Below are 23,853 nucleotides of genomic sequence, written 5' to 3' on the forward strand. Positions count from 1 at the left end.
AGCAGGAATACCAGAAAACGACTGAATATTTCTTATGGGTTACTACATGTTCATAGAAGGAATGTGTAATGAAAATGGACTTACACTGGCTGAGCTAAGGAGGCAAACCACAGGCAGCATCAATAATGGAAAGCACTGATGTCATTCAGACAGTTAGAATCAGCTCAGTTATGGAATAGTTTGGCTCTGCCCGTGGGGAGTAGCTGATCTGGCTGCATTTATTAGAAGACCTATGAGCCAGTGTCTGTGCAAATGACCACCCCAGCTCTGGCTCAAGAGCTAATTTCTGCCAGGGGAATCATCAGCTTGTTCCAGATGAGGGATGAGGGAGAGGGATTGCCCTTGTTATTATCTGGGCAGTTAGAGTTGAGCTCTGCATTTGTCACTGCTTGCTGAGATAGGGTGTACCAGTTCTACTGGTCCTTGCTGGTTTCCAGAATTACAGGGGTGTTACTTGATGACTTGCTGAAACGCTGATCGTTTCTTTGTCTCCTGCTCCCTGAGCATCCATTTCCTGTCTTTGTGGGGATTCTTGCAAGGGGCAGTTGAAGGACTCCAGGGTGAATACTGGAACCTAATTAGATGGGGACTCTGCACTCCATCTAATACTGGATGGGGTGCAGAGTCCTGGGAAAGGGTCTGTCCAATAACTGCAAGGTGAATGCTGCAGGCAGTCAAGACTGTTTCACTTCACTTCCCAGCCAAAACTGTTCCTCCTCTGGCCCATTTTGCTGTCTGTGTAACAAATGGAAAGATGCACTGCCTGCCAACTTCCTCATTTTCAGAATGGAGATATTTGGAGTTCTGCCTGTAGTTTCCATACCTAAGGACAGGACTGTCATTAAGTTCATTGATCATGGGCTTTCTATTGCTGTTTCTTTGCATTGCCGGGGTAAAGTCAGAGGCATTTCCACAAAATAATGTATATTTCCATAAAATAATGGTGGGAATAGTATGGCTACACTTCTGCATGGTGTCTGGTGGAAATGAACTATTAAATATTTTCCCCCTATTCTTTGTCACTGCTCTGCCTCTCCTTTTCCCAGTTCTTCGTACCCTACCAGGTCACAAAGCAAATATCTGCAGCCTTCATTTCCATCCTTTTGGAAGCTTTGTGGCATCTGGCTCTTTGGACACCAACATTAAGGTAAAACCCAGCTTCCACTAGAGATTTCCCTCTTTACTTGCAGTGTCTTTGTTTTAGAGTGCCAGAACATGTCTTGTGTCAAGCTGTTGGTGGATGCTGCCCATCATCATTTCCGTGTGTGGGCAGGTGTGTTTGTGAGTGCTTGTGAAATCTGTGTGTGTATTTTCACAGCCAGCTCATGAGTGTGACTCCTCTGCTGTGGAATGTGGCTCTGAGTAAGGTGCCTGGTGTCAGCAAGCACAGATGTCCTGCTTGCTGTGGATTGTATCTGCTTCCTCAGACTGTGTTTGACTGTCAGAGCTGAGCTGCTGTAGTAAGAGATACCTTTCAGGAGTGATTCTCACTTGGGAAGTTAGAAAATACCCGTAAGGCCTACAGGGATTCAGCAGCCCATTCATTCTGTAGTATCTGTTAGCTTGGTGACCCAGAGATCCCTTATTCTGGCAAGACCCTTGAGCTCCCAACACACTGCTCTAAACATACAATTTGTTTGCTTTTCTTCCTTGTAGCTCTGGGATGTTAGAAGAAAAGGCTGTATCTTCACGTTCAAGGTAAAATATTTCATTAGGTTTGGCAAAGAGGGGAGAAATTTTTATTTTGAGGACTTGTGAGCAAATCTAAATGTGATTATGTACAATGAACTTTCTGGTTTTCCAGCATGAAAATAAGATCTGTGTGATTTGTGAAGTGGCCTGGCAAATCTCAGCAGGCCTCTGCAAGCTGTATGGGAATATAAAATGGATATTATAGGATATCAATGGGTATCATGTGCTATAGTGTGGATGGCTTCAGTGGGGATGGAGAGCATCCATGAGGGTTTCTTTATATTCTTAATGGTATTACCACTGCACTGAGATGGTTCTGTTCTTGGGACCTTCTTCTATCTGGAGAACTTGCTGTATATTAATTTCATGTAGAAACCAGAGTGTCACAGCACTTCTATCTGACCATATGTAAATCTGTCATTTCGAACTTATTAGTGAAGCTAGATCTGTATTTACCATACTTAAACTGATGGCATAAATGACTAGGTGAGAGAGATTACACACATTTAATGTGGCTGGGTGTAGTGTCTTGAGTACAGTGTTGTGTTCTGCAAGCTGTGAGCTCTGTAAAACACTTGATTGGTTTGGGGTTATTATATTGTATAGGATTGAGAGACAAAAGCCAGAGTACTGTTTGTTTTCCTCATTTCAGGGTCACACAGAAGCAGTTCGGTGTCTCCGCTTCAGCCCTGATGGGAAATGGGTGGCCTCTGCTGCTGATGATCACACTGTAAAGGTAATTTATTGTGACACCTTCCTTATGTCTTGTGGCACATGGGAATGCTGGGATTGGCTTTTTTCCAGGCATTACCAGCACTCACTCATAAATACCCTCAGTTCATTTGGCAACTGGCTGAGCCCTGTGGGTTTGCAGAGATTGGTTTTCTTGTGAGGATCCTGTCTGATGGCCCACAACACCCATGGAAGAGCTCCATGGGTTGAAATGCCCTTATCCAGCAGACACATTGGGAGAGACTATGCACAGAAAAAATCAATGTTTTGATGGTAGTAGAGTTGTGATACCTGAATGTTGACCTCAGTAAACATTGTCAAATGAGTTGTCCACAGCACATTGCTTCACCAGACTAATTTCTGGCTCTGTTTGTGTTATACACATTACATGTGATTATCAGTCTGAAAATTGCTGTCAGGACTGAGCAGAGCAAGAGGAGGAGATCAGGAAGGTGTTGACTGAAGTAGTGACTTCAGTTGTTTCACATGGAGTATGGAGGAATGGAGATGAAGAACTGATTTTATTTTCAGTTTCACATGAAATTAACTGATCAGTTATTTCTTGGCGTTTTTGAGTGGAGAGTAGAGCACAGGAGGAAGGAATTGCTAAGGGATTCAGAGCTTTTGGATTTTTGTTTGTTCACTTTGAGATACAGTCTGTGGGGACAGATGGAACTGCTATATTTTGTCTCAGTCTCTAAATATAAACCAGAAACTTCTAGGGGACAAGTTATGTGGAAAATAAAAGATAATGCAAAAAACAAAACCAAAACAAAGCCTTAAATTATTTGGATGGTACTCTTTCCTTGATTATTGCCTTCTTTGACAGACTTGTGTCTGTTTTTGGAGGAGGGAAGTATTAGAAGGTTGCCAGTACAAGAAAATCCCAGGTGTGTTGGAAATCTCTAATCTCTTCAAGAGTCTCTGTTCTTTCCTCCTTTCAGCTGTGGGATCTCACTGCTGGGAAGTTGATGTTTGAGTTTACAGGACACACCGGCCCAGTGAACGTTGTTGAATTCCATCCCAATGAGTACCTTTTGGCTTCTGGCAGTTCTGACAGGTACATAAGGGGAGGGAGAAAGAAGGGAAATGTATATGTCTGTTCCATTTCCTGATGCCTTTCCTTGTAAGAAGGGCATGTCAAGAGGAATGTCACTCAATTCAAACCTGCCTCAGACATCTAGACAGCAGGACATGGCATCTGTGATGGGCAGAACATGGAGATCTTCCCTTCTCATCCAAAATTGATGGCACCTTCTGCCACACTAGAAACCAATGTGTAGCCCCAAGCCTCTCACAAATCCAGCTGACATCCTGTGTGAACAGCAGGCAGCCCTGCTCAGCTGGCAGGGTGTTCTCTTAGCTCTGGGCTGGCTCTAAATGCCTGTCTGTGTCTAGAGCCTCTAAGTATCTCTGTCTGGATTCATGGATCTTAGCTAGACCAGCCTTCTGTGTAGGCTCACTGTATGTGCACAACTGCAAAAGTCATTCTGACTGTTAGTGTTTTGTTTAAAATCTGGATCCTCCTGTGATTTCTAGAATGACAAGCAATGAATTTTGTTGTGTTGTGTGTACAGGACTGTTCGGTTCTGGGACTTGGAGAAGTTTCAAGTTGTGAGCTGTATTGAAGAGGAGGCCACTCCTGTCAGGTACATTAAATTCCTACTGAAATGTGCTAGGCAGAGACTAAAGGTGGGGTGAAGGGGGGGTTTCCTCAGAGAGAGGCTTTACTGGGGAGAAGTTTGGGCTGCTGGAGATACTGCCCTGGTGAACCCCACATTGCAAGGTTCATTGTTAGAAACAAAACTGAAGGTGTTCAGTGTAGTCAGAGATCCACAGGGACTGAGCAGGGTGGGAATGCTGTGCCTGATTCTCCTCCTGCCTTCCTCCCAGGTGTGTGCTCTTCAACCCTGATGGCTGCTGCTTGTACAGCGGCTTCCAGGATTCGCTGCGAGTGTACGGCTGGGAGCCAGAGCGCTGTTTTGATGTGGTCTTGGTGAACTGGGGAAAAGTAGCTGACTTGTCTATCAGCAACAACCAGCTGGTAAGCCACTGCTCCTGAGGCAGGGTTAGGCAGCTGTGAAACACAAGATAAAATCCTGCTACCTCCTTGCAGGCCTTCAGACCTGTAAGCTTGTGTCAGGGCTTGCAGCACGCCCAAAGGCTGTGTGCCCTGTGCTCCACTTTGTGTCTCTGGCTTCTGGAGGAAAAAACTGGAGCTTAGTTTGACTAATATTTAGAAACTATGCTTGGCAAAAGTTTTATCCAAGCCTTTCAAAATTGCTGGCAGCTTCAGCTTGAAAAATCTGCAGCACTGACCTGAGCAGTCCTCAAGCACAGTTGCTCAGGGTCACTCCATCGTGCCTGTTCTCAAAAGGGCTGGTGTGCACCCCACTCCTTGGTGAATTATCTTGATCTTTTGCCTCTGCAGATAGGAGTTTCCTTTGCACAAAGCACAGTCTCTTCCTTCGTTGTGGATCTCAGCAGAGTCCCAAAGTCAGATTCTGTTCCTCAAGGGTTGATCAGGGACGACCAGCCTCTTGTGCCACCTACCCCCACAGGGTCCTCCCTTCGCCGCATCTATGACAGGCCCTCAACGAGCTGCAGCAAGCCACAGAGGTGAGGCAGTCTGCTGGCTTGTTGAGTTTCCAGATTTTGAGGAAATGTCCCAGGCACTCAGTGTTCTCTCTCTCTCTCTGACAATATGGCTTCCCATGACAACACCTCTTTTTCCACAGCAGAGTGAAGCACAACTCGGAGAGTGAGAGGCACAGTCCTAGCAGTGAAGATGACCGGGATGAGAAGGAGTCAAAGGCTGAGATCCAGAACCAGGAGGATTACAAAGAGATCTTCCAGCCCAAGAATGCAATCTGTCAGTACCAGGCTTTACAGTGCTTTTGAGTACAGGGTGCTAAACTGATTCGATAGAACTGACCTTTAGCTTACTGTAACAGAGGCTTCACCTGTGACTGGAGAGTTTAGAAAGCTTTCCTTTAATATTCTGTGCTGGTACACTGATGCACAGATCGTGTTGGTGAATAGCTTAAAGGCACCTTTACTAGGGTACAGTGATGTCTGTTTGAAGCCTGGCTCAGAATCCAGAGCTTCATTGTAAGTGTGCTGCCCTCCTATTCTGATTAGAGTGTTAAGGGAATTTTGTTAGCTTAGAATTTTGATATGTATATCAAAATCAGCAGTCTTTGTTAAAGAAGGAAAGGCAAAATGTTTTGTTAAAGCAAAGACTGTTGTTTAGGAGGCATTGTGCAGTGTCTGTATCTCATTTTTATGCAAATGATAAAAATGAGATACTCTTTCAGAGGAATTCATTGCATTATTTTTGTTTACTTATGTAAATCAATAACAGGAGGTGGATTTTGCCTAATATCATTTGTTGTGACAGTGCCTTGTCTCATACTTCACACCTCTACAGCAGCAGTGAACCACAGGGGTCAGTTTTTTCCCTTCTATCCATGAAGGCTGAAAGCTTTTAGCTAAACTCAACAATAGTGTCAAGGTCCAAAAGAGATAACTCTGCTTGTTGTATCACTGATTACCCTCATGTGTGGAGTTGTTGGAGATTTCTCTGCTCCAAGGTTGACTTATCACTTATCTGTAGCCTTGGATGATCCTTCATTTGTTTATTATTTAAATAATTTTCTGTAGGTCGAACTCCTCCTCGAAATGAGCCCTTTCCTGCCCCTCCTGAGGATGGTGAGTATGGAAATGACCCCTTGGTGGGAATGGGGTTAATGGCCCTCAAAAGAGGCAGAGCTGCCTGAAGGCAGAAATTACTCCTTGTAGTATAGCTAAACAGAACCTTTGCTCTGAACTCTTGAAAGTAACAATCAGTTTCTGCTTTCCCACTTCTCTCCCTCTTGGTAGAGCCTGGAACTGCAAAGGAAGCAGTGAAGCCCAGCCAAGCTGTGGATGTCCAGACCTCGCTGCCAAAGCAGGAACTCGTACGTTCTGTGTGCTCTGTGAGGGATGTGCAGAGCTGGAGAATTTGTGATTTCTGCTCAGGCTGATTCTTTCACTGCAGGGCAGTAAAAGTGCAGCTCCAGGCTTTGTGCTGCCAAGTGTCTTGCCTTAGCAGTGAAACTAAAGCCTGTTGTGTTAGTTTGCTGCTTGTGCTTGCAGTGGTGCTTCTCCTTGCATCTCAAAATTGGGGCACTCAGAGAATCAAGTGCCAGGTTTCTACCAATGCTTGAACAGAGGCTGTTTTGTTGCCAAAAGTGCAAGCAGCTGATGGGCCAGTATTCATTTTACTGGCTTCTTTAGAATTCTCCCTTAGCCTTCAGGCTGGCCACAGCCCATTGCCCTAATTTCAGATAACAATAACAGCACTTGGCACTTCTGCTGGGGCATCTTCGTGTTCTTTACAAACCTTAATTACATCGTAGTGTGTACCTGAGAGTCACTTTATTGCCTCTTAAATTATGCTAGCAAGCTGCAGACTGCTTCTGTGTTAGGGCCCTGCTGTGAGAAGAAAGCAGGTCAGAAGTAAAGGTCATCAGACTAGGGCCAAACTGTTCCTGCTAGAGCTTTTATCCCAATTTCTCCTGCAGCCTGATCCAGTCCAGAGGCCACTGAATGCCTCCTCGACTTCTTTGAGCAGAACAGAGCCATCAGTGATTCCTGCAGCCAGGAATGAGCCCATTGGCCTGAAGGCCTCTGACTTTCTCCCAGTAAGTGTCTCTGAATAATGTTTTCCAGCCAATGTCTGTGTTGGGTGGCATCAGAAAGGGGGTGCCCCATTGTGATAGGTATGAGTACAGCAGAGTTGAGCCCTGCTCTTACCAAAGCAGAGAGCAAGGGGTGAGACAGTGGTTCATTTAAAAAATTAGTGTCTGCCATTACATGTACATAATAATTTCACAGGAATCTGTGCCTCTTGCATCTTGAAGGCTTCTTGGTCTCTTTTGGGGGGTGTATTCCCTTGTCCTAAAAAGGGGGAAAGACCAGAGCATCCTGATGATATCAAACTCTAAATGTGAGTAAAGGAAGTAGTGGTTCTGTCATGGCCTGGGCAGGAAGCAAATTGAGACTCTAATGAATTATGTAAGATTTCGGCTTTGAAATACAACTTGCAGTTCCCAGACAAGTGTTTCACATAAAAGAATTGGGTTTGTGTGAAAACATTTCTTCATTAAAACATACTGGTTTTGAAAACTTACTTTAAATTCACCTTTTTTGAGAGTTTTTCCAAAGCTTTAAACATGTTTGTGATTGATGTAGTAGAAAAAAAGCAGGAAATAAGTAACTGAAATCAGAACAAATCGAGCATTTCCATTTCAAAAGGTTTTTACAAGCATCTGCAAGGAAGTCAGTATTCACTGACAATCTGTGCACCAAAATTGGCTCTCACCTAGGCCAGAGAATGCTCCCACCCTGCTCTGTTCGTGGTGTCTGTCCTTGCAGGCTGTGAAGAACCAAAGCCAGACAGAGCTGGTGGATGAGGAGGCCATGTCCCAGATCAGGAAGGGCCACGAGACCATGTGCGTGGTGCTCACCAGCCGCCACAAGAACCTGGATGCCGTGCGCGCCGTGTGGAGCACCAGTGACATCAAGGCAAGCACGGGGACATGCCTGAGGCTCATAAAGGGAGCAGCTGAGCAGCTCTCTCTGCTTCTCTGGGGCTGATTCTGCCTCATACAAAACAAGGGTCTCACAGCTTTTGTCCCCAGGGATGCACCACAGAGTGCTGCAGCTGAATGGTCACAAAGAAACTCACATGACTTTCCCATGAGAGAGTTCTCTTCCCTAGCCAACTTCATGTTTCCTCTACCTTGTTTTGGAAAAGCAGCACTAGATACTAATTTGCATTAGCCTAAACAGTTTGACCTCTGCAGTAGATGACTTTTTCTTCCCCTTCTCTCTCAGAACTCTCTGGACTCTGCAGTGGCTATCAATGATCTGTCTGTTGTCGTGGATCTCTTGAATATTGTCAACCAAAAAGCGTGAGTCCTGGATGGGGTCAGCCCCTGGGATATGCAAAGCTGCCTGGCTGGGAGTTGCCTTGTATCTGCCCCATGTCCAGTGGGCCATGTCAGCATGAAATTCATGTGCTTGTAGTCACATCTTCAAGCCTGCAGTGGCAGTAACTGCTGGAATTATTTGAGGCCAAGGAGAATTAAAGTCTTGGGGCTTCATAAAGTGATTCTGCTGAGAGTCAAAGAAATATGTCTGAACCTGCCACTTTCTCTCACGAGGGGGAGTCAGTGAACTTGCTCTCTGAACCTGAGTGTGTCTGTCTGGGCATTTGCCAGGAATTCTTATTTGTGTCGGCTTGGCTTTGTAAAGCCTCAGTCTCCAGTCTCAGGATTGTCCTTTTCTTTTCAGGTCTCTCTGGAAGCTGGATTTGTGTACTATAGTCCTGCCACAGATAGAAAAACTACTCCAAAGTAAATATGAAAGGTGAGGCCTCAAGAACATGGTGTGCTTGAGGGACAGGGTCTAGGTAGTGAGAGGGGAGCTGTGCTGGGTATTTTGTACCTGAAGGAAAATGCTGAGAAATCACTGCAGATACAGTCTCATGCTGATATGACACCTGAAAAAGAATGATGGAGTTGCCAGGTGTGTGTGGGAAAAGATGCAGAAGGTATGCATGGGCAGGAAGAACAGGATAGTGGGATTTGTCATAGGTGTTTTGGTTTAAGACAGCTCTGGCAGCCAGGAGGGGTCATATAAAACAAATGGGCTTTGCCCACTGCTGGGAGTGAAGCTGTCAGCTTGGGACAAGGAATGAAGTCCTGCAACAGCCCTGGGGACTCATCTGTAGGGAGAAAAATTACAGCCTCTCTTAAGATGGAGCTTTTGCTCTTCCTTTCATCTGGGAGAGAGATTCCTGCCAGGTTCCCTTGGCAGGACATCTCTGCCCTTGAGCAGAGAGGTCCCCCTGGGATGGGGTATGTGCCAGGACCTTTGGAACAGACTTGCTTTGTGAAAGCTTTGGAACTCAGATGTGTTGTTGGTACTTGGCTGTTCTGCTTCCCTGGTTACAGGTGGTGAGTGGAGTTGTTTGGGGGCTGTGTGCTGGGGGGACCGGAATGGCATTCAAGTGGGACCCAATTCTCTGTTTTTCAGTTACGTGCAGACTGGCTGCACATCCCTGAAACTCATTCTCCAGAGATTCCTGCCACTCATCACAGACATCCTCGCTGCACCACCCTCTGTTGGAGTGGACATCAGCAGAGAGGAAAGGTGAGGCACACACTTCCACTTGCTCCCTCCTGGGACCAGCCTTTCTCTTGGGTGAGCTTTGGCCTTGCCATCAGGGCTCTGATACCAGACTGGACATGCCTTCCCTTTGTCTGCAAGCACCAATCCCTCGTGCTCAGAGGAAAAGGACTGCCTTTCCCTTTGCCTCTGTGCATTGAGTCATACCTAAACAAAGTATCAGGAGTAAAAGCACCCTGTGGCTTTCCCCTCTGCCTCACAAGAAACATGATTTGGTAGCCAGGCCCTGGATTTTGAGTTCTTTCACAGGATAGCTCCTCTCTGGGAATTGGGTTTTGGAAAACAGCACATTTTTTTCCCCTGGACTGTACTGCCAAAGGAGGAAGAGGGCTGAAAGAGCCCTTATGTGGATGCTGTTCTCCTGTCTCATCAGGACGTGGGCTGAATGCCTGGTGTTTTTGCAGAGCTGTGCTCATATTTCAGCCTCTTCCAGGCCATTTTCAGGGCTTTTCTCTCCTGCTTGAGTTGCCTCTCTGGCACTGCAGGAACTGCCATACCTCAGGCAACTAGGGATTCATGCTGTGTCTGCTGTCATTTTTTTCCAGGCTTCACAAATGCAAGTTGTGCTACAAGCAGCTGAAAAACATCAGCAACGTTGTCAAGAACAAGTCTGGGCTCAGTGGCCGCCATGGTAGTGCCTTTCGGGAACTGCTGCTCCTCATGGCTGTCCTGGACTAACAGCCACCACCTCCTCATGTACAAATACAGGTGGCCAAGCTTCCCCTGCTCGTGGTCTGGCTGGATTTCAGATCTCTCCGTGTGTCCGTCCTTTCCCCCTGCCCCTCTCCAGCATGGTAGGGAAGTGCAATCTGCCTGGCTGGTCGCCCAGCCAGCCCTGGTGCCTTAGGGGCTGGATGGAGGACCCCAGTGGAGAGATGTGTGTGCTGTGTGAGGGGCCCTGGCGGGTGGAGGGCCCCACAGAGCCCTGTAGGGAAGCTGCTTCATTTCAGCTCTTCATCTCAGCATCCAGCTCTGGGCTGCTCTGTGTGCTGGCCTGTCCCTGCAGGAGGGCTCTGAGCCTGCTGTCACCCCTCCTTCCCGCTTGTGCTGTCGGTTCTTGTTGCCTGGCCCTGTGGGTCAGGGCCCTGCTCTCGCTGTGCAGCTGCTGAGGACTGCAGGCACCGCCCCACAAACGCCTGCTGTGGGGTGATGCCCTTTCCATACAGAAGGGACTTCAACTGCCAGGGGGGACCAGCCCCTTTGGCTTCATCTGACATGGGCAAGGACACTGTGCCACTGTGCTGGTGCATCTCAAGGACCTGAACCAAGAGACTTTCTCTTGGCTTCTCAGCCATCCCTGCTGGCACCCAGGGCTGCAGAGGATCAGTGTCTTCAGACTGTCCTTGGACCTGTTAAAACATGTGACTTAAACAGGACTCGTCGTATGTGCTTGCCTTTGGGGGTGAGGATTTGGAAGGGTGGAGGAACAGAGGGACATGGACTGAGTTATGTCTTTCTACATCCACTGGACCATTCTTAGAGGTTTGTTTTTGGTTTTTCCCCCAATAAATGTCTGTCAGAACCTTTCTGTCCCTCTTTCTTCTTTCCTCTGGGGAAAGAGGTTCCTCTTGGTGCTTTCCCTGCTCTTCCCAGCCTGTCTCTCATTTTATACACTGGAGCCTGTTCTCCAGGAATCTGTAACTTATAATGAATTTTATTAAAATATTTGTAATTTTTTTTAAAAGTTGTGTTAAATGCCTGAATCTCTTGAAGTGCTCTTCACCTTGGCATGGCTCCTGGCTGGGAGTGCCCAGGAAAAGCAGGGCTGTGTTCCCTGCCTGTCCCAGAGGAAGCTGACCATTCTCACCCTTCCTGCTGGGAGGCCGTGGTGAACAACAGCAGAGCCAGCACTTGCCAGGCGGCTTGTGGAAATCCCGGGGGCAGTTTCACTCTGCTGGGTCGTTCCCAGCCCAAGGAGCAGTGTCATCATTTAGGGCTCATCCTTCTCTCTGGCTGCACACAGATCTCCCTCCCCTGCCTCTCCAGCAGATCCGGGCAGAGTGTCAATGCACTCTGAGCCAGGGAGCTCGTTTGGAAAGTTGTTCTGGGGAGGTGGAGTGGGGCCATCAGGAAAGCTAAAGCCAGTCCCCACATTGCTGATGCTTCATCCAAACAGTCACATTTTGGGAACAAAGAGGAGTGCCTGCTCTGCTCCGTGCCTCTGGAGGAGGTGGCTCCAAAGTGGCTTGTACAGCAAGAGGCCCTGGCACTGAGCCACTGCAGGACTGACGGTGAGTGCTGCCTGCTTTGAGCACCAGGACACTCACAGCGTGTGTGTCCTCCTGCTCTGCAGCTGCTTCCTGCTCTGTCTGGTGATAATCCCATGCCTGGACCCCCATGGGGTGTGAAAAGGCTCTGCCAGCCACCAGCCTATTGCGGGGATGTGAGGTGGGGCAGTACAAGGTGGAGCCGGACATGGGCACATTGGGACTCACTTTGGATTTAACCACTGCTCTCCCACTAATTGCAGGAACCTGATAGCTGCAAATTGGAGTGGGGACTGTGCTGCCAGGCTGGCCCCGGGGGCAGCTGCAAGGAGAAGGATATGAGGGACTTTTCCAGCCCTATGGCAGGAGGGAAGAAGCACCCACCCCTCCTCAAGCAGGGTTCAAGAACAGCGCAGCACAGGAGGACTAGCTTTAAGAGTTTATTTAAAATAAGTTTTGTTACAAAACAGGGTATTTTTTAATTATTAAAATACATAGAAACATCTAATCTTACAAAAGGCTAAATTTATTTTTCCCTTTTTTGTTTTTAAATAGAATACGCCGTGGAAGCGCGAGAGGAGAGAGTGGTGGAAAGAGCCATCAGTGCATCCAGCAGGGGCTTGCAGCAGGAGGAAATGTACCCACAGGTGGGTCTTGAGAGGTCCAAGGGCAGTGTCATCCCCTCCCATGCCCCTGCCAACCACCATCCCCATACATAAGCCAAGAGGCTTTTTGACTCGAGGTTTGGGGTCTTTTTGTTTGTTTTCCACTACTTTTCCATTCCAAGACCATGTAAACAGGTATAAATATTTCAAACACTTTCATCTTGACCACACTGTGATCTCTCTTGACAAGACAACTGGTAAATAACTTTACAATAGCTTCATTTGAGACTGCTCCATCCCCCCTGGTGCCAGGTACCACAGGCAGCCAGTGTGGGGCCCTGGCAGCACTGGCACCGTGAGGAACGGCAGCTCGGCTCATGCACAGCACCGGGGGCCTTCATGCAACAACAGGGCTTGAGAAACGGACAGGGAAGAGAGCTGCTGGGATTTTTTAACTTGGAGGAAGTGCTGCTCTGAAAGACGTTGGGCAGCTGCCCAGATGCTGTCTTGCAGGAACTGTGGCCAGGATGGCCCTGTGGCAGTGGGAGAGGCAGGGCCAGGGACTGGTCTGGCACTGTGCCCCCCTTCCAGCTCTCATTGTAAAAGCAAAGCTGGAGAGATGGAGGGAACACCCAGCTGCTCCCTGCTCTGGCTAAAAACATCTGTCCAGTAAAAATAAACTCACAGGGCTGAGCATCCAAGGAGGCAGATCCCTGCCCAGCACCACTGTCCCCCACTCTGAGAGGGGGGCATGGCTGCTGGGAGACCCTGACCCTGTGCTGCTCATGGTGAGAGGTGCCATCACCCTCTGGTCATGGGTCCTGGTGGCCAAGGGAACAGCACCAAAGACTTCATGTCTTCCAGCAGCCGTCTCTGTGTCACTGTGAGGGGCTGGGTCCTGCAGCAGGTTGGATGCCATGGCTGGCACTCATCACAGGGGGATTGACCTCAGCTTCCCTGAGGGGAGAGATGCATGGGTTACAGCAGGCAGGGGCACAGCCACCAGTGCCCCAGCCCTGTCTGGTGGCATTGTAGCAGGAGCTGGTACCACAAGCATTCCCAGGAACATCCCTGCACAGTCCAGCAGCCCTGCCCTGCGTGGGGAGCGGGGTGAAAGCAGAGCCCTCCACCAGCACCTGCTGCAGGCACTCATTGCCCTCCCCTTGCCCCACCCTGAGCCATCAGCAGTGCCTTTGAACCAGGGCACTCTTGGGGAAGTGCTAACCATGGCCAATTAGCTATTAACTAATGAGCTGACTACAGAGCTGCTCACTCCCCACTGCAGCCATGGGCTGTTGGCTGGAGCCTCCTGGGACAGAGGGACCCTGTATGGACTCTCAAGGTGTCCCACCACCCACCTGAGGTGTGGAGCTTCCTGCGGATGGAGGCAGAGCGACTGGAGAGCTGCCCCGGGCTGGGGGATGCATGGCCCCGGCCTGCTGGTGCTGAGGAACCTGGAGAGTCACCCTGGGAGGAGAGGGGACACAGCCCCAGGGTCAGCCCAGGCCAGGTCCCAGAGGGAAGGAATGGGGATGGGCTCTGAGGCAGATAGTTCATGCCTGGGTAGTGGTGTCCAAGTGTTCTCAGGGGGCTGCTGCAAAACAGGGCTTGGACCAGCCAAGGTGGCAGCATTGGCTGGACACTGCAGCTTGGGGACAACCTGCATCCCACCAGGTGATTGTCCCCAGTGGGGGTGGCTCTAGGGGATCATCCAACAGCTCTGGGGACCACGTGTGGGGGCAAAATAAGGATGATCCCTGGGGTGAGGGTGAAGGGCACCAGCAGTATCTTGAGTACCTCCAGGTGCTCCTGGCTGGGCCAGGAGCCCAGCTCAGCCTTGCGGGAGACAGGACCCAGCTCCACAGAGCGAACCCTCTCGGCAAACTTCAGGGAGCACAGCGTCTCACTGGTGTTCTTCTCGGCAGGGGAGACCTGTGCTCAGGGAGGAGAGGCACAAAGTCACCCTGACAGCTGTCTGTGCACCCCAGGGGCTCCCCCTAGAAAACCTGCTGCTGCTGGCCAGTGAGATGCTATTATTAACCTGCCCCTCCCAGGCTAGCCCCATCCATCCCTGGTGTCTGAGCCAGCTGCATTCCCTGTCACCAACTGCCCCAGTGCACGGAGCAGCCGGGAATAGCTGTGGCAGGTGCAGGGGCTCAGGCAGCTCCCCCTGGGCTCGTGGTGGGTGCCAGCAGCTGGGACTGGGGGGTCACAGGGCAGGGGCGGAGAAGCTACCAGAACTTAAAAACCTCCCAGAAAAAGAGGGGATGAAGAGATGACAGTATACAAAGAGGTTGTATAATGCTGCCCATAGGGATAGCATCCATGTGCAGGCAGGGAGGGCAGGATCGTGGACCTCCGAGTTAATTCCCCACTCCTTGGCCTTGTCTAAGGAACGAGTGCAGAGACAGGGAGAGAGCTGCCACTGGCACCGTGATTGCAGACTGCTCACCCAGGGGTGAGCCCCGTCCCTTGATTCCAGCCTCCCTCCCACCTGCCTCAGCACTGGGGCGAGAAGGGGCTCAGAAATCAGTGACTGGCTGTGGGGATACAGGCACCAGTGCCCAGCCCCTACCTGCACCATCATGAGGGTCTTGCTGTCACCGCTGAGCGAGTCCTGCAGCAGGTAGGTCAGCTTGGAGTTGCGGAAGGGCACGTGGCCCTGGCGGGAGCGCAGGGCGTAGATGACATCGCCCAGCGCTGACAAGGACTTGTTGATGTGCTGTGCCTCGCGGAGCCGGCTGCCCTCCGCGCCCGACCGCCCGACCCGCTCTGAGCCCGCCAGGTCCACCAGGTTCAGCTTCCCTGAGGGCACACAGCCAAATCCCACCACTGGCATCAGCACCCAGCCCTACACACTCCCGGAATGGCACAGCCCAGGTGCCTCGGTGAGGGTTTGCTGCGTGACACCCACCTGTGGTGCGGAGCCCCGTGCTGCGGTCCAGGCCGCGGACGGTGACGATGAGGAGGGCGTGGGAGCGAGAGCTGTGCTCGTTCAGGTTGGTGCACTCTGTCACCCGCTTGATGTGGCCAAACTCGAAGACCTGAGGGAGCCCGGGGAGTTGAGGGGGTGAGGCCAACCCGCCTCAGTCCCACCACAAATCCCCTGTGTCCAGGGATGGCCAGGGATGTAACCTGAGCATCAGCCCCCACGGGGGTGCCTGGCCCAGCAGGGTAATGACCACTGTCAGGTCTCAGCCTGGGTGATGCACCAAAGGCAGGGGTGACAGGCAGGGCACTGCGGTGACAGCCGCACCCCACTAATCCCTCAGGAACTCTCTGGGCCCCGCGCTTTTATTTTTAACCCCCTGTGGCTCATCCCATGGGACAGTGACCGTCACATCACACCCAGGGACCTATTTTGGTCCCTGTTGCTCCCCATGGCTTCAGAAATGCTCCCAAATCCAGGAGTCACACACCAAAGACCCTTCCCCAGTTCACTGCACCCCTGCTGCCACCCTCCTGTGCCTGCTGCCCCCATGTCCCCACACCTTGTTGATGTCCTCCACGCTCTGCACCCTGAACTCGGTGAGCCCGGGCACGTAGAGCTGCCCGCTGCCATCAGGGCACAGCTTGATCTCCAGCTTCTCCTGCGGCTCCTTCCCCAGCAAGTCCCTGGGCAAAGGGGCACTCGTTATCACTCCCATCCCAAGGGAGTGCTGGCATCCATTCCTTGGCTCAGGGCTGTGTGCCAACACTGCCAGAGCAGCCATCTCTTCCCGAGAAAGCTGCACATCCTATTTACAGACCTCAACTCTCTTGGCTCCCATGTGCCTTCTCTCACCCAGCTCAGACCCCGCTCCCATCCCTGCTCCCGGTTATTCTCATGGATGAGAACCCAGGCTCCTCCCCTCCTGTGGCTGGACTAGGAAGGAAAATATTTCTCATGCTTTCAGCTCCCAGTTACAAATTCCTAAATATAGTGTCCGTGGGCAGGGAAAGGGGGGAGAAGGAGATGCCCCCACCGCTGCATCAGGGTCAGAGAGTGGGAGTGATGGCACAGCTGGGAGCCTGTGCAAGCGATGGAGCTCATGGAAAGGGCAGTGTGCACCAAATAAATTAAAAATAAATCCTTGCAGGGCCAAATGCAGTGCCCTGGGACAAGCTGTGAGGCCTAGGAAGGGGTGGAGGGATGTGGGGGAGAGCAGCACGGGGTGATGTCCAAAAGCTTCTTGCCCATCCCCGTACCTGAGCGCCTCGTTGTAGATCTCGGCGGCGCTGACAGTGATGGTGTAGTCCCAGTCGGCCGCTTTGCCCCGCACCTCGGAGAAAAGGAGCTGCAGGGCCCGCTGGTTGATCCCTGGGTTTGCAGCTGTCCCCTGAAGGATTGAGGTGACAAACAGGGAAAAAAACACCCTTTGGCATTTTATTCTGTATTTTTTCTGAGCAGAAGCAAAGCCCAGGGGGATGTTGTGGAGCAGCAGTGACCATCAGTGGTGCACATCAGGTCTGAGCTGACCACCAGCCTTGGTGATGGAGACTGGGAACTGCAGGGTGGGAAGGCAAGGAAGAAGATGGAAACAAAGCCAAGCAAACTCACCTCCATCGTGTAGGTTTTTCCTGCCCCTGTCTGCCCATAGGCAAAGATGCAGACATTGTAGCCATCAATGCAGGAGGTGACCAGGGCTTGAACCTCCTGAAACACCTGGGGGAGACAGGGGACAGTGAGGAGAAGGTGGCTGCCTCCCCACCTCACACCAGCAGCGGACATTAGCACCCACCTCCTCCTGGGACGCTTGTGGGGGGAAGACCTTATCCAGCTCAAAGGACACCTGCTTCCCCTTGTGCAGGAGGTGCAGGACAGCGTCATCGTCAGCATCAAAGGTCACAGCGTTGGCTGCCTCGGGGCCCTCCCCGTCCTCTTTTGTGATGGGGCGGACTCGCCCAAAAACACGGATGTTTCCTTGGAGGAGAGAAGCAGGGAGTCAGCCATCAAACACGGGATAGGCTGAAGCATCCTGCAGCCAACCCAACCACCTTATGGGGACGCTCCTGTGTCCCTGCTGTCCCACCTCAGGGACACCACCCCCTGCACACCTTTGAGCCGCACCAGCTCGTTGTGACACTTCTTGCGGAGCTGCAGCTCCCGCCGGTACTTGCGCAGCAGCTCCCGGTTGGTGCTGTGCACCTCCTCGATGGCCTGGCTGATCTGGGGACAGCGGACACCAGAGGCTCAGTGACGCCCCAGCACCTCCACCCCACATGGAGGGGTGCTGGGTGGTGGTCGCGGGGGGGCTCACCTCGGCCCTGGCACTGCGCAGGGTCTCCTGCAGAAGCAGGGGGAAGTCGCGGACCTGACGCTTCAGGCTGTTGTAGTCATGGGTGAGGGTGCGCAGCGCCGGCTGCAGCGTCAGCAGGTTGGTCCGGACACCTGCAGGTGTGAGGCAGGGTGAGAGGCAGATGATGACACCCCAACACCAGTCAGGCAACCCTGACAGCCCCCTGCACCCTCCTCACCTGCCAGGTTCTCATGCACCGCCTTCATCTCCACCTGGGCGCGGGAAAATGCCTCCTCAATGGCGTGGTTCTTCTCATCCTCCATCGCCTGCATCTCCTCCAGCATCTGCCCATGGGCTCGCTCCAGCTCAGCCTCATACATCATGATCTGGGAGAGAAGCAGTGGGGGATGACACTGAGTGAGTGCCCACCTGCTGCCACACCATGTCACCTGGCAAGCAGAGAATGGTGGGGGGAGTTCTGATTTACATTTATCACACTCAGACCTGAGCTCGGAGCTGAGCCTCTGTCTTCTGGGAGCTCTGCAGCTGCTGCTCCATCTCCTTCAGCACTTGCTTCTGCATCCCCACCTGTTCCTGCAGGTACTGGTTTCGGGACTGGGTCTCGCACAGGGCTTGTTTTACCTTGGCTGACTCCACCTCCACCGTCTTGATGATGTACTGCAGGGGAAAGCACCCACAGATGGGGTGTGCTGGGGAAACAACACCTGAAGGGCCTGGGGTGGAGCTGTTGCTGGCCCAGGGGGAAATAATTTAGGAAATCATGGTGCTGTGCTGATGTGCTCAGGATAGAGAGACAGGTGGCACTTGCAGGGCACCTACTGGGCACTCTAAGGCATCTGGCCCGACCAGGATAAATGGAGAGCTCACCTTTATCTGCTGGGGCTGGGACTTGAGGCTGGCGATGGTCTCCTCAGCCAGGCGGTTCGTCTTCTGCTGCACCTCCAGGTCCAGCTCCACCAGCCTGGCCCGCGTCTCCTCTGCCTCCCGCTGCAGCTGGGACAGCTGCTCCTGCAGCTCGGCGTTCTCCTGGCAGAGGACAGGACAGCCAGGGCCATGTCACCCATAGGTGACTGTCACCCTGCCACCACCACTGCCACCACCAGGGAGTCACCTGCAGGTGGGGGCAGTCGCGGCACGGTGCCTGCTGCTGCAGCTCCCGCAGCTCCCCCTCCAGCGCTTTCATCTCCTGCCGCAGGCGCTCGTTCTCGGCCGCCAGCAGGTCCCGGTGCTTCTCTGCATCCGTGCCACCCTGGAGGGGATGGGAGAGGACATGGAATCTCCACACACCCCAGCGAGCCCCAGCCTGCTGCCCTCACTGATCCCCCAGCCCCCAGTGTGCCGTTCCCAGGGAGTCCCTGCCTGCCCTTTGGGAATCACTCAGCCTGCTGCACTGATGAGCCTCCTGCTGCCCCCAGGGAGCCCCAACCCACAGAGGGGCTTTCACTTCCCACCACAGGATGACAGCCTCAGGGTCACCAGTGCCACATTGCATTGGACAGAAAATCCCACATTTTGTTCCTCAGTGTCTCTTGGCCTGCATGGTCCAAACTGTGACCCTGGGGAGGTTTAATCCATCTCCGCCCACCCCGTGTTCCCTCCTCCTCCTCAGTGACCCAGAGCTCCAGCGTCCATCAGGGCAAGGGTGGCTCAGTCCCATCCCAGTGGCAGCTCACCAGCTCCGAGCGCAGCCGGCTGATCTCCTGTGCCTGCTCCAGGAGCTTTTCCTTCAGAGTTTCCACCTGTCAACACAGACCAGGTTAACCAGGAGGCACCTCAGCAGCTTCTGGAGGAGACCCCGCGGTGCCACCCCAGCCACCAACGTCCAGTCTGGCTCACACTTTTGTTATGCTTTAATTTTCCACCTGGCTCTGAGCGCCTGATTCACACGAGCAGATTAAAATGAGCATTAATGAAAGCTTTGCTTTGACCTTGTTCAACCATGGGTATAATTTGTCCGTGTTGAGCACTAGCAGAAACCATTATTAAAAAAATAAAAAGGCATCATCTTTGGAGAAGGGAAAAAACAAACCCATCCATAACTGTGTTTGAAGAGCCAGAAATGCCTGGTCCTGCCCTCACAACCAGCTTTGCTCTACCTTCTCTATTTTTCTTTCTAGGAAAGTTATCTTGGTATAAAGAGGGAGCAAGAGCTCTTCAAGAAGACCACATGTCTGAGTCCCATGGGATGATGCTCTCCATCAACCTCTATCTGGGCATCTGCCCATCTCATGTAACCAGGCTGCCCTCCCTGCAAAGCCAGATGGATCTCAAAAAACCTTCAACCTTTTTTTGTGCAGAGACCTGTGAAGCTCTCCCAAAATCTGCAGTTATTGGAATAAACAGCAGCAGTAAGTGCTTGGTGAAACCAGCAGTCTCATAGGCTGTGTCATAGTGGGGTTTACCCACCTGCTCTGTCCCTCACTGGACCACCATCCCCCAGATCCCAGCCCAGCTCCCAGTTTCCCCACTCCAGAAAGCTGCCAAAGCTCTCTCTGGGACACACCTGGATATTGCCCCATCCCAATAACCAGCCAGCAACTGGCTCTCCACGGACCATAATTTAGGAACTGCTGATTAATAACCAATGCAGATGTGGTGACATGGGGCTGTAATTAATCTGGTAAATTATTCAGCCACACCCTTGCAGAGATGGCAGCAGGGTGGGCAGCCCCTCCGTGTGCCCTTGCTTGGCACAGCTGGGAGCTGGAGCTCCCCAGCTACAGGAGGGGAACGGCGGCTGCTCCAGCCAGGATAGGGATCCCGCTCCTTCCACAGCAAATCTCCCTGGCTCTGGCTGGGGGCTGAGTGAGCGCCTGAGTGGGAAAATCCCATTTCCATATCCACTGAGGGAGATTATTAAGCTATTTTTATAAGTATTTTTAAAGGAGGGGAGGTACCGAGAAGAAAAGAGTCGCGGCTTGTTCCGGGAAAGCCGCCAGCGCAATCAGTCGGCGCACACGCTGCAGCCTGCCCACCATTCCCTGGGCTGTCAATGTTCCTCCTTCCCCTACCTGCTCAGGCATCTCCAGCTGCATCCTGCTCTCTGGACGTGACAGGGACTCCTTGGCAGCTGGATCTGGCTCGAGCGATCCCGCTGCGCTCACGCTTGTGTCATGCAGAGCATGCCAACCAAATGCAGGACAATTACCTCCTCCTTTTGACACCCGTGGAACAAGCAGAACCTGACTGTAACAGCTTCCACAACAGCCACATGCAAATCTCTTTACGAGCAGCCAAAATTTCCATGTCCCTGAGACGACCCAAGTACTCGTGCTGAGGATGTGCCTGCATCAGTGCAGGAGGCGGTTTTGGGGGGCGTGTCACAGTGGCCAAAACCTGTCCCTTCATCAGACAATTCTGTGCCTTCACATTCACTTTCCACCTGCTGAAAGTCACTAAAATTAAACTGCTAGGTCAGTCTAACAAGCTGACCCCGTGGCAGCCATCCTGTGCTGAGTGCATGGATGACTGGTGCAGAGCTGCATTCCGATGCCCAAAGCCCTCCTGGCCATGTCATGTCCACAGAGCCGCACAGTCTTGTCAGCACTATTGCAGTGTCACTGGGGACTGCAAGCATCCCAAGGGAGGCACAGCCAGAGCTGGTGCTCAGGAGCACCCAGCAGAGAAGATGCTCAGTGATGGAGATCCTACACTCCTTCTGAGTGCAAGCACTAACTGCCACAGAGCTCCAGCCAAGCCGCAGCCTGAGGCAGAAGACCTTGATGAAACCTGTTGTGTCACTGTGTCCCCTCCATACCTGGCCTTGCAGCTGGAGAGAGAGGGAGAGCTCGTTGTTCTCCTGGGCAGTGAGCTTCTCCTGCAGCTCCAGCAGCTCCTCCTGCAGCCGCAGCTTCTCCTTTTGCAGATGTGCCATGGAGGCCATCACCTCCTGGATCACGGGGAAGGGCCGGGCCGTGGACAGGCTGGCACGTTTTCCACCACAGAGCCTCCCTCCTGCAGTGTGAGCAAAGATGGAGCTGGTCAGGGCACAGCCACCTCGCTGGGGAGCAGAATGCCAGCCATGGGGAGTCCCCAGGGGCTGAGCTGCAGATGGGAACGCAGGAAACTGGACCTGCACAGGTCCCAGAGAGCGCAGTGTTGTGTCAGAGGAGCATCCTGAGTGCCAAGGTGCTCAGCAGAGCAGGCCTGGCTAGCAGTGGGGTCCAGCTGTGTGGGAGCCAGAGGGATCTGCTGGTGCCAGCAGAGCATCCCAGGCCACAGCACAGAGCAGCTGCCCAGAGCAGTGCCCCGTGACCCAGCCCCATCACACACTGCAATGCTGCTGCCTCGCTCCGATAACAACCGCCCTCAGCAGGACGCTGATTCACCCCGGCACCCTTTCTTCTGAATGAGCAGGTGCCCGTGGAAAAGCAGCGTGTGATCATGTCATTAACGTCTGCATCATTACACACAAACATAATGGAAGCAAAATTTAAATTATACAGGTACCCTCAATGGCCACATTGCCTAATCCTTGTGCGTTTGGCTTTCTAACCTTCCTAGTATTATTTTAAACATCACTTTCTGCATGTTAATAGAGCCACCAGTGCTGACAGAAGCCAACCTGGCCGTACATCAGAGCCTACCAAATGACCTGGTAGTTCCCAAGAAGCAATGAGCTGGCGTGACTCATCCCCAGTGTGGGATGAGGCGGCAGGACTGACGGACAGGATCCCGGCTGCCCGGCGCCCTTCCCTGCCTGCTGTGGATTTCAGCTGCTGCCACCAGAAACCTGAGGTTTCACAGGCAGGAACTGCTGCTGGGAATCACTGTGCTGCCTGTGGGAAGATGCTGCCTGCTCCATGGGAAATGTCCTGGGTGCAAAAAGAGAGACTTTTTTGTCCGTGAGTCAGATTTTCTACCCCTAAGTGGAGTTAGGGAGGCAGCGTAACCTGCAAAAAGATGAAATGCTGGGACCAAACCACAACTCTGCTGCTGAGTGCATGCCATGGGGCTTATCCAGCAGTGATTGCAGAAGTGATCAACAGGTTTTGTCTTCCTGCCATGGGTTGGATACCCCAAAACAGCACTGTCAGGTGCTGGCTTTTCTTTCTTTCCATACTGAAAGCTCAGCCCAGCTCCGGCAGAGGACCGTGGTCTTCTCTTTAAAATCAACACACAAAAAAACCCGAACAAAAACCAAAAATCCCACCTCGAAATCTCCAAAGTTGTTAGGAATGCCAGCTTTCATCCCCTGGGGAGTGTGCAGGGATAAGACAAAATTCCAGGAAGCACCAGGCTCCTGTGGACACACTGCATGTCTGCACACATCATTCACACTAATCCTGGGCTGAGACCCAAGGCAGAGCCAGGCTAAGAGCTGCAACACTCAGCTGCAAATCAAACTGCCAGGCAGGAAAATCCCCCACAGATCATGCCTTCCTCCACACTCCAGCACCTCCTTCCTGTGACAGCATCCATGGGAGAGGAGATGCTGACCAGCTTTGCGTTACATCTCCCCCTGGGCAGATGTGCTGGTGGCCATGCGTGGTCTGAGTGTGGCAGGCAGGGTGCACAGTGACCCTCCTGCTTTCCAAAATGCAGAAATTTGCAAAATTCAGAAAGACACCTGTTCCTCAGTTCTGCCCTGTTACCACTGCCAATCAGACCCTGACCTCCTTTCTCCTGCATCCCTGCCAGTTCCCAGCCACTACCCCACCTCAGGAGCTGCTCCGGGATGCAGCAGGGGACCAGGCCAGGAGCAGCTCCTGAGATGTGCCCTGACAAGCTCACACAATACAATCCTGACCAAAAAAGACAGGAAACTATGGGACTTTGGGATTTCCCCATCCTGGCACAGCCACGCACGCTGCAAGTGTTTCCACACACGTTACATTTTCCTTAAGAAAGAGGAAACAGCAGCACGTTCATCAGAGCTCACCTGCTCTGTTCATCCAGCTCAATAATTCATCAGTCCCTGTCAGCAGCCAGCAGCTGGCTGGTGTTGGGTTTCTCCTGTGCCCTGTTCCCACAGTGAGCACAGCCACACATCTACGTGCACCCCAACAGAGGAGAGGTTTCCTTGATACCCACGGGCAGATACCAAGCCCTCATTCCATTCCATCCCATCCCATCCCATCCCATCCCATCCCATCCCATCCCATCCCATCCCATCCCATCCCATCCCATCCCATCCCATCC

General features: G+C 52.1%; 2 protein-coding genes across 3 annotated transcripts in view; one reads left to right on the forward strand and one right to left on the reverse strand.

Moving 5' to 3' along the window:
• KATNB1 (katanin regulatory subunit B1) overlaps window positions 1-11,344 on the forward strand; it is a 14,373-nt gene extending 3,029 nt beyond the window's left edge. Inside the window, exons 3-18 of one of the 2 annotated variants that reach the window (XM_005422778.3) lie at window positions 1,047-1,147; window positions 1,657-1,698; window positions 2,345-2,428; window positions 3,369-3,484; window positions 4,002-4,073; window positions 4,318-4,468; window positions 4,856-5,043; window positions 5,163-5,296; window positions 6,088-6,135; window positions 6,307-6,383; window positions 6,990-7,109; window positions 7,843-7,992; window positions 8,305-8,381; window positions 8,764-8,838; window positions 9,508-9,624; window positions 10,206-11,344. In XM_005422778.3, coding sequence (XP_005422835.1) covers window positions 1,047-1,147; window positions 1,657-1,698; window positions 2,345-2,428; window positions 3,369-3,484; window positions 4,002-4,073; window positions 4,318-4,468; window positions 4,856-5,043; window positions 5,163-5,296; window positions 6,088-6,135; window positions 6,307-6,383; window positions 6,990-7,109; window positions 7,843-7,992; window positions 8,305-8,381; window positions 8,764-8,838; window positions 9,508-9,624; window positions 10,206-10,338 — 1,685 coding nt within the window. In that variant the 3' untranslated portion in view covers window positions 10,339-11,344. The remainder of the gene's footprint in view (window positions 1-1,046; window positions 1,148-1,656; window positions 1,699-2,344; window positions 2,429-3,368; window positions 3,485-4,001; window positions 4,074-4,317; window positions 4,469-4,855; window positions 5,044-5,162; window positions 5,297-6,087; window positions 6,136-6,306; window positions 6,384-6,989; window positions 7,110-7,842; window positions 7,993-8,304; window positions 8,382-8,763; window positions 8,839-9,507; window positions 9,625-10,205) is intronic. The other variant, XM_031058478.1, reaches the window with a different exon arrangement.
• Window positions 11,345-12,294: 950 nt separating this feature from the next.
• Window positions 12,295-23,853, reverse strand: part of KIFC3 (kinesin family member C3) — a 15,149-nt gene continuing 3,590 nt past the window's right edge. Inside the window, exons 5-22 of the mRNA XM_031058409.1 lie at window positions 22,457-22,526; window positions 21,470-21,784; window positions 19,386-19,451; window positions 18,824-18,961; window positions 18,580-18,738; window positions 18,196-18,369; window positions 17,930-18,077; window positions 17,713-17,843; window positions 17,510-17,621; window positions 17,194-17,375; window positions 17,013-17,117; window positions 16,661-16,791; window positions 15,964-16,087; window positions 15,387-15,516; window positions 15,048-15,277; window positions 14,270-14,404; window positions 13,831-13,939; window positions 12,295-13,429 (exon numbers count right to left, since the gene is read on the reverse strand). Of these exons, the coding sequence (XP_030914269.1) occupies window positions 13,404-13,429; window positions 13,831-13,939; window positions 14,270-14,404; window positions 15,048-15,277; window positions 15,387-15,516; window positions 15,964-16,087; window positions 16,661-16,791; window positions 17,013-17,117; window positions 17,194-17,375; window positions 17,510-17,621; window positions 17,713-17,843; window positions 17,930-18,077; window positions 18,196-18,369; window positions 18,580-18,738; window positions 18,824-18,961; window positions 19,386-19,451; window positions 21,470-21,784; window positions 22,457-22,526 (2,485 nt within the window). The 3' untranslated portion in view covers window positions 12,295-13,403. The remainder of the gene's footprint in view (window positions 13,430-13,830; window positions 13,940-14,269; window positions 14,405-15,047; window positions 15,278-15,386; window positions 15,517-15,963; window positions 16,088-16,660; window positions 16,792-17,012; window positions 17,118-17,193; window positions 17,376-17,509; window positions 17,622-17,712; window positions 17,844-17,929; window positions 18,078-18,195; window positions 18,370-18,579; window positions 18,739-18,823; window positions 18,962-19,385; window positions 19,452-21,469; window positions 21,785-22,456; window positions 22,527-23,853) is intronic.

The sequence above is a fragment of the Geospiza fortis genome, unplaced genomic scaffold (assembly GCF_000277835.1).
Source record: "Geospiza fortis unplaced genomic scaffold, GeoFor_1.0 scaffold97, whole genome shotgun sequence".
Classification (NCBI taxonomy): Eukaryota; Metazoa; Chordata; class Aves; order Passeriformes; family Thraupidae; genus Geospiza; species Geospiza fortis.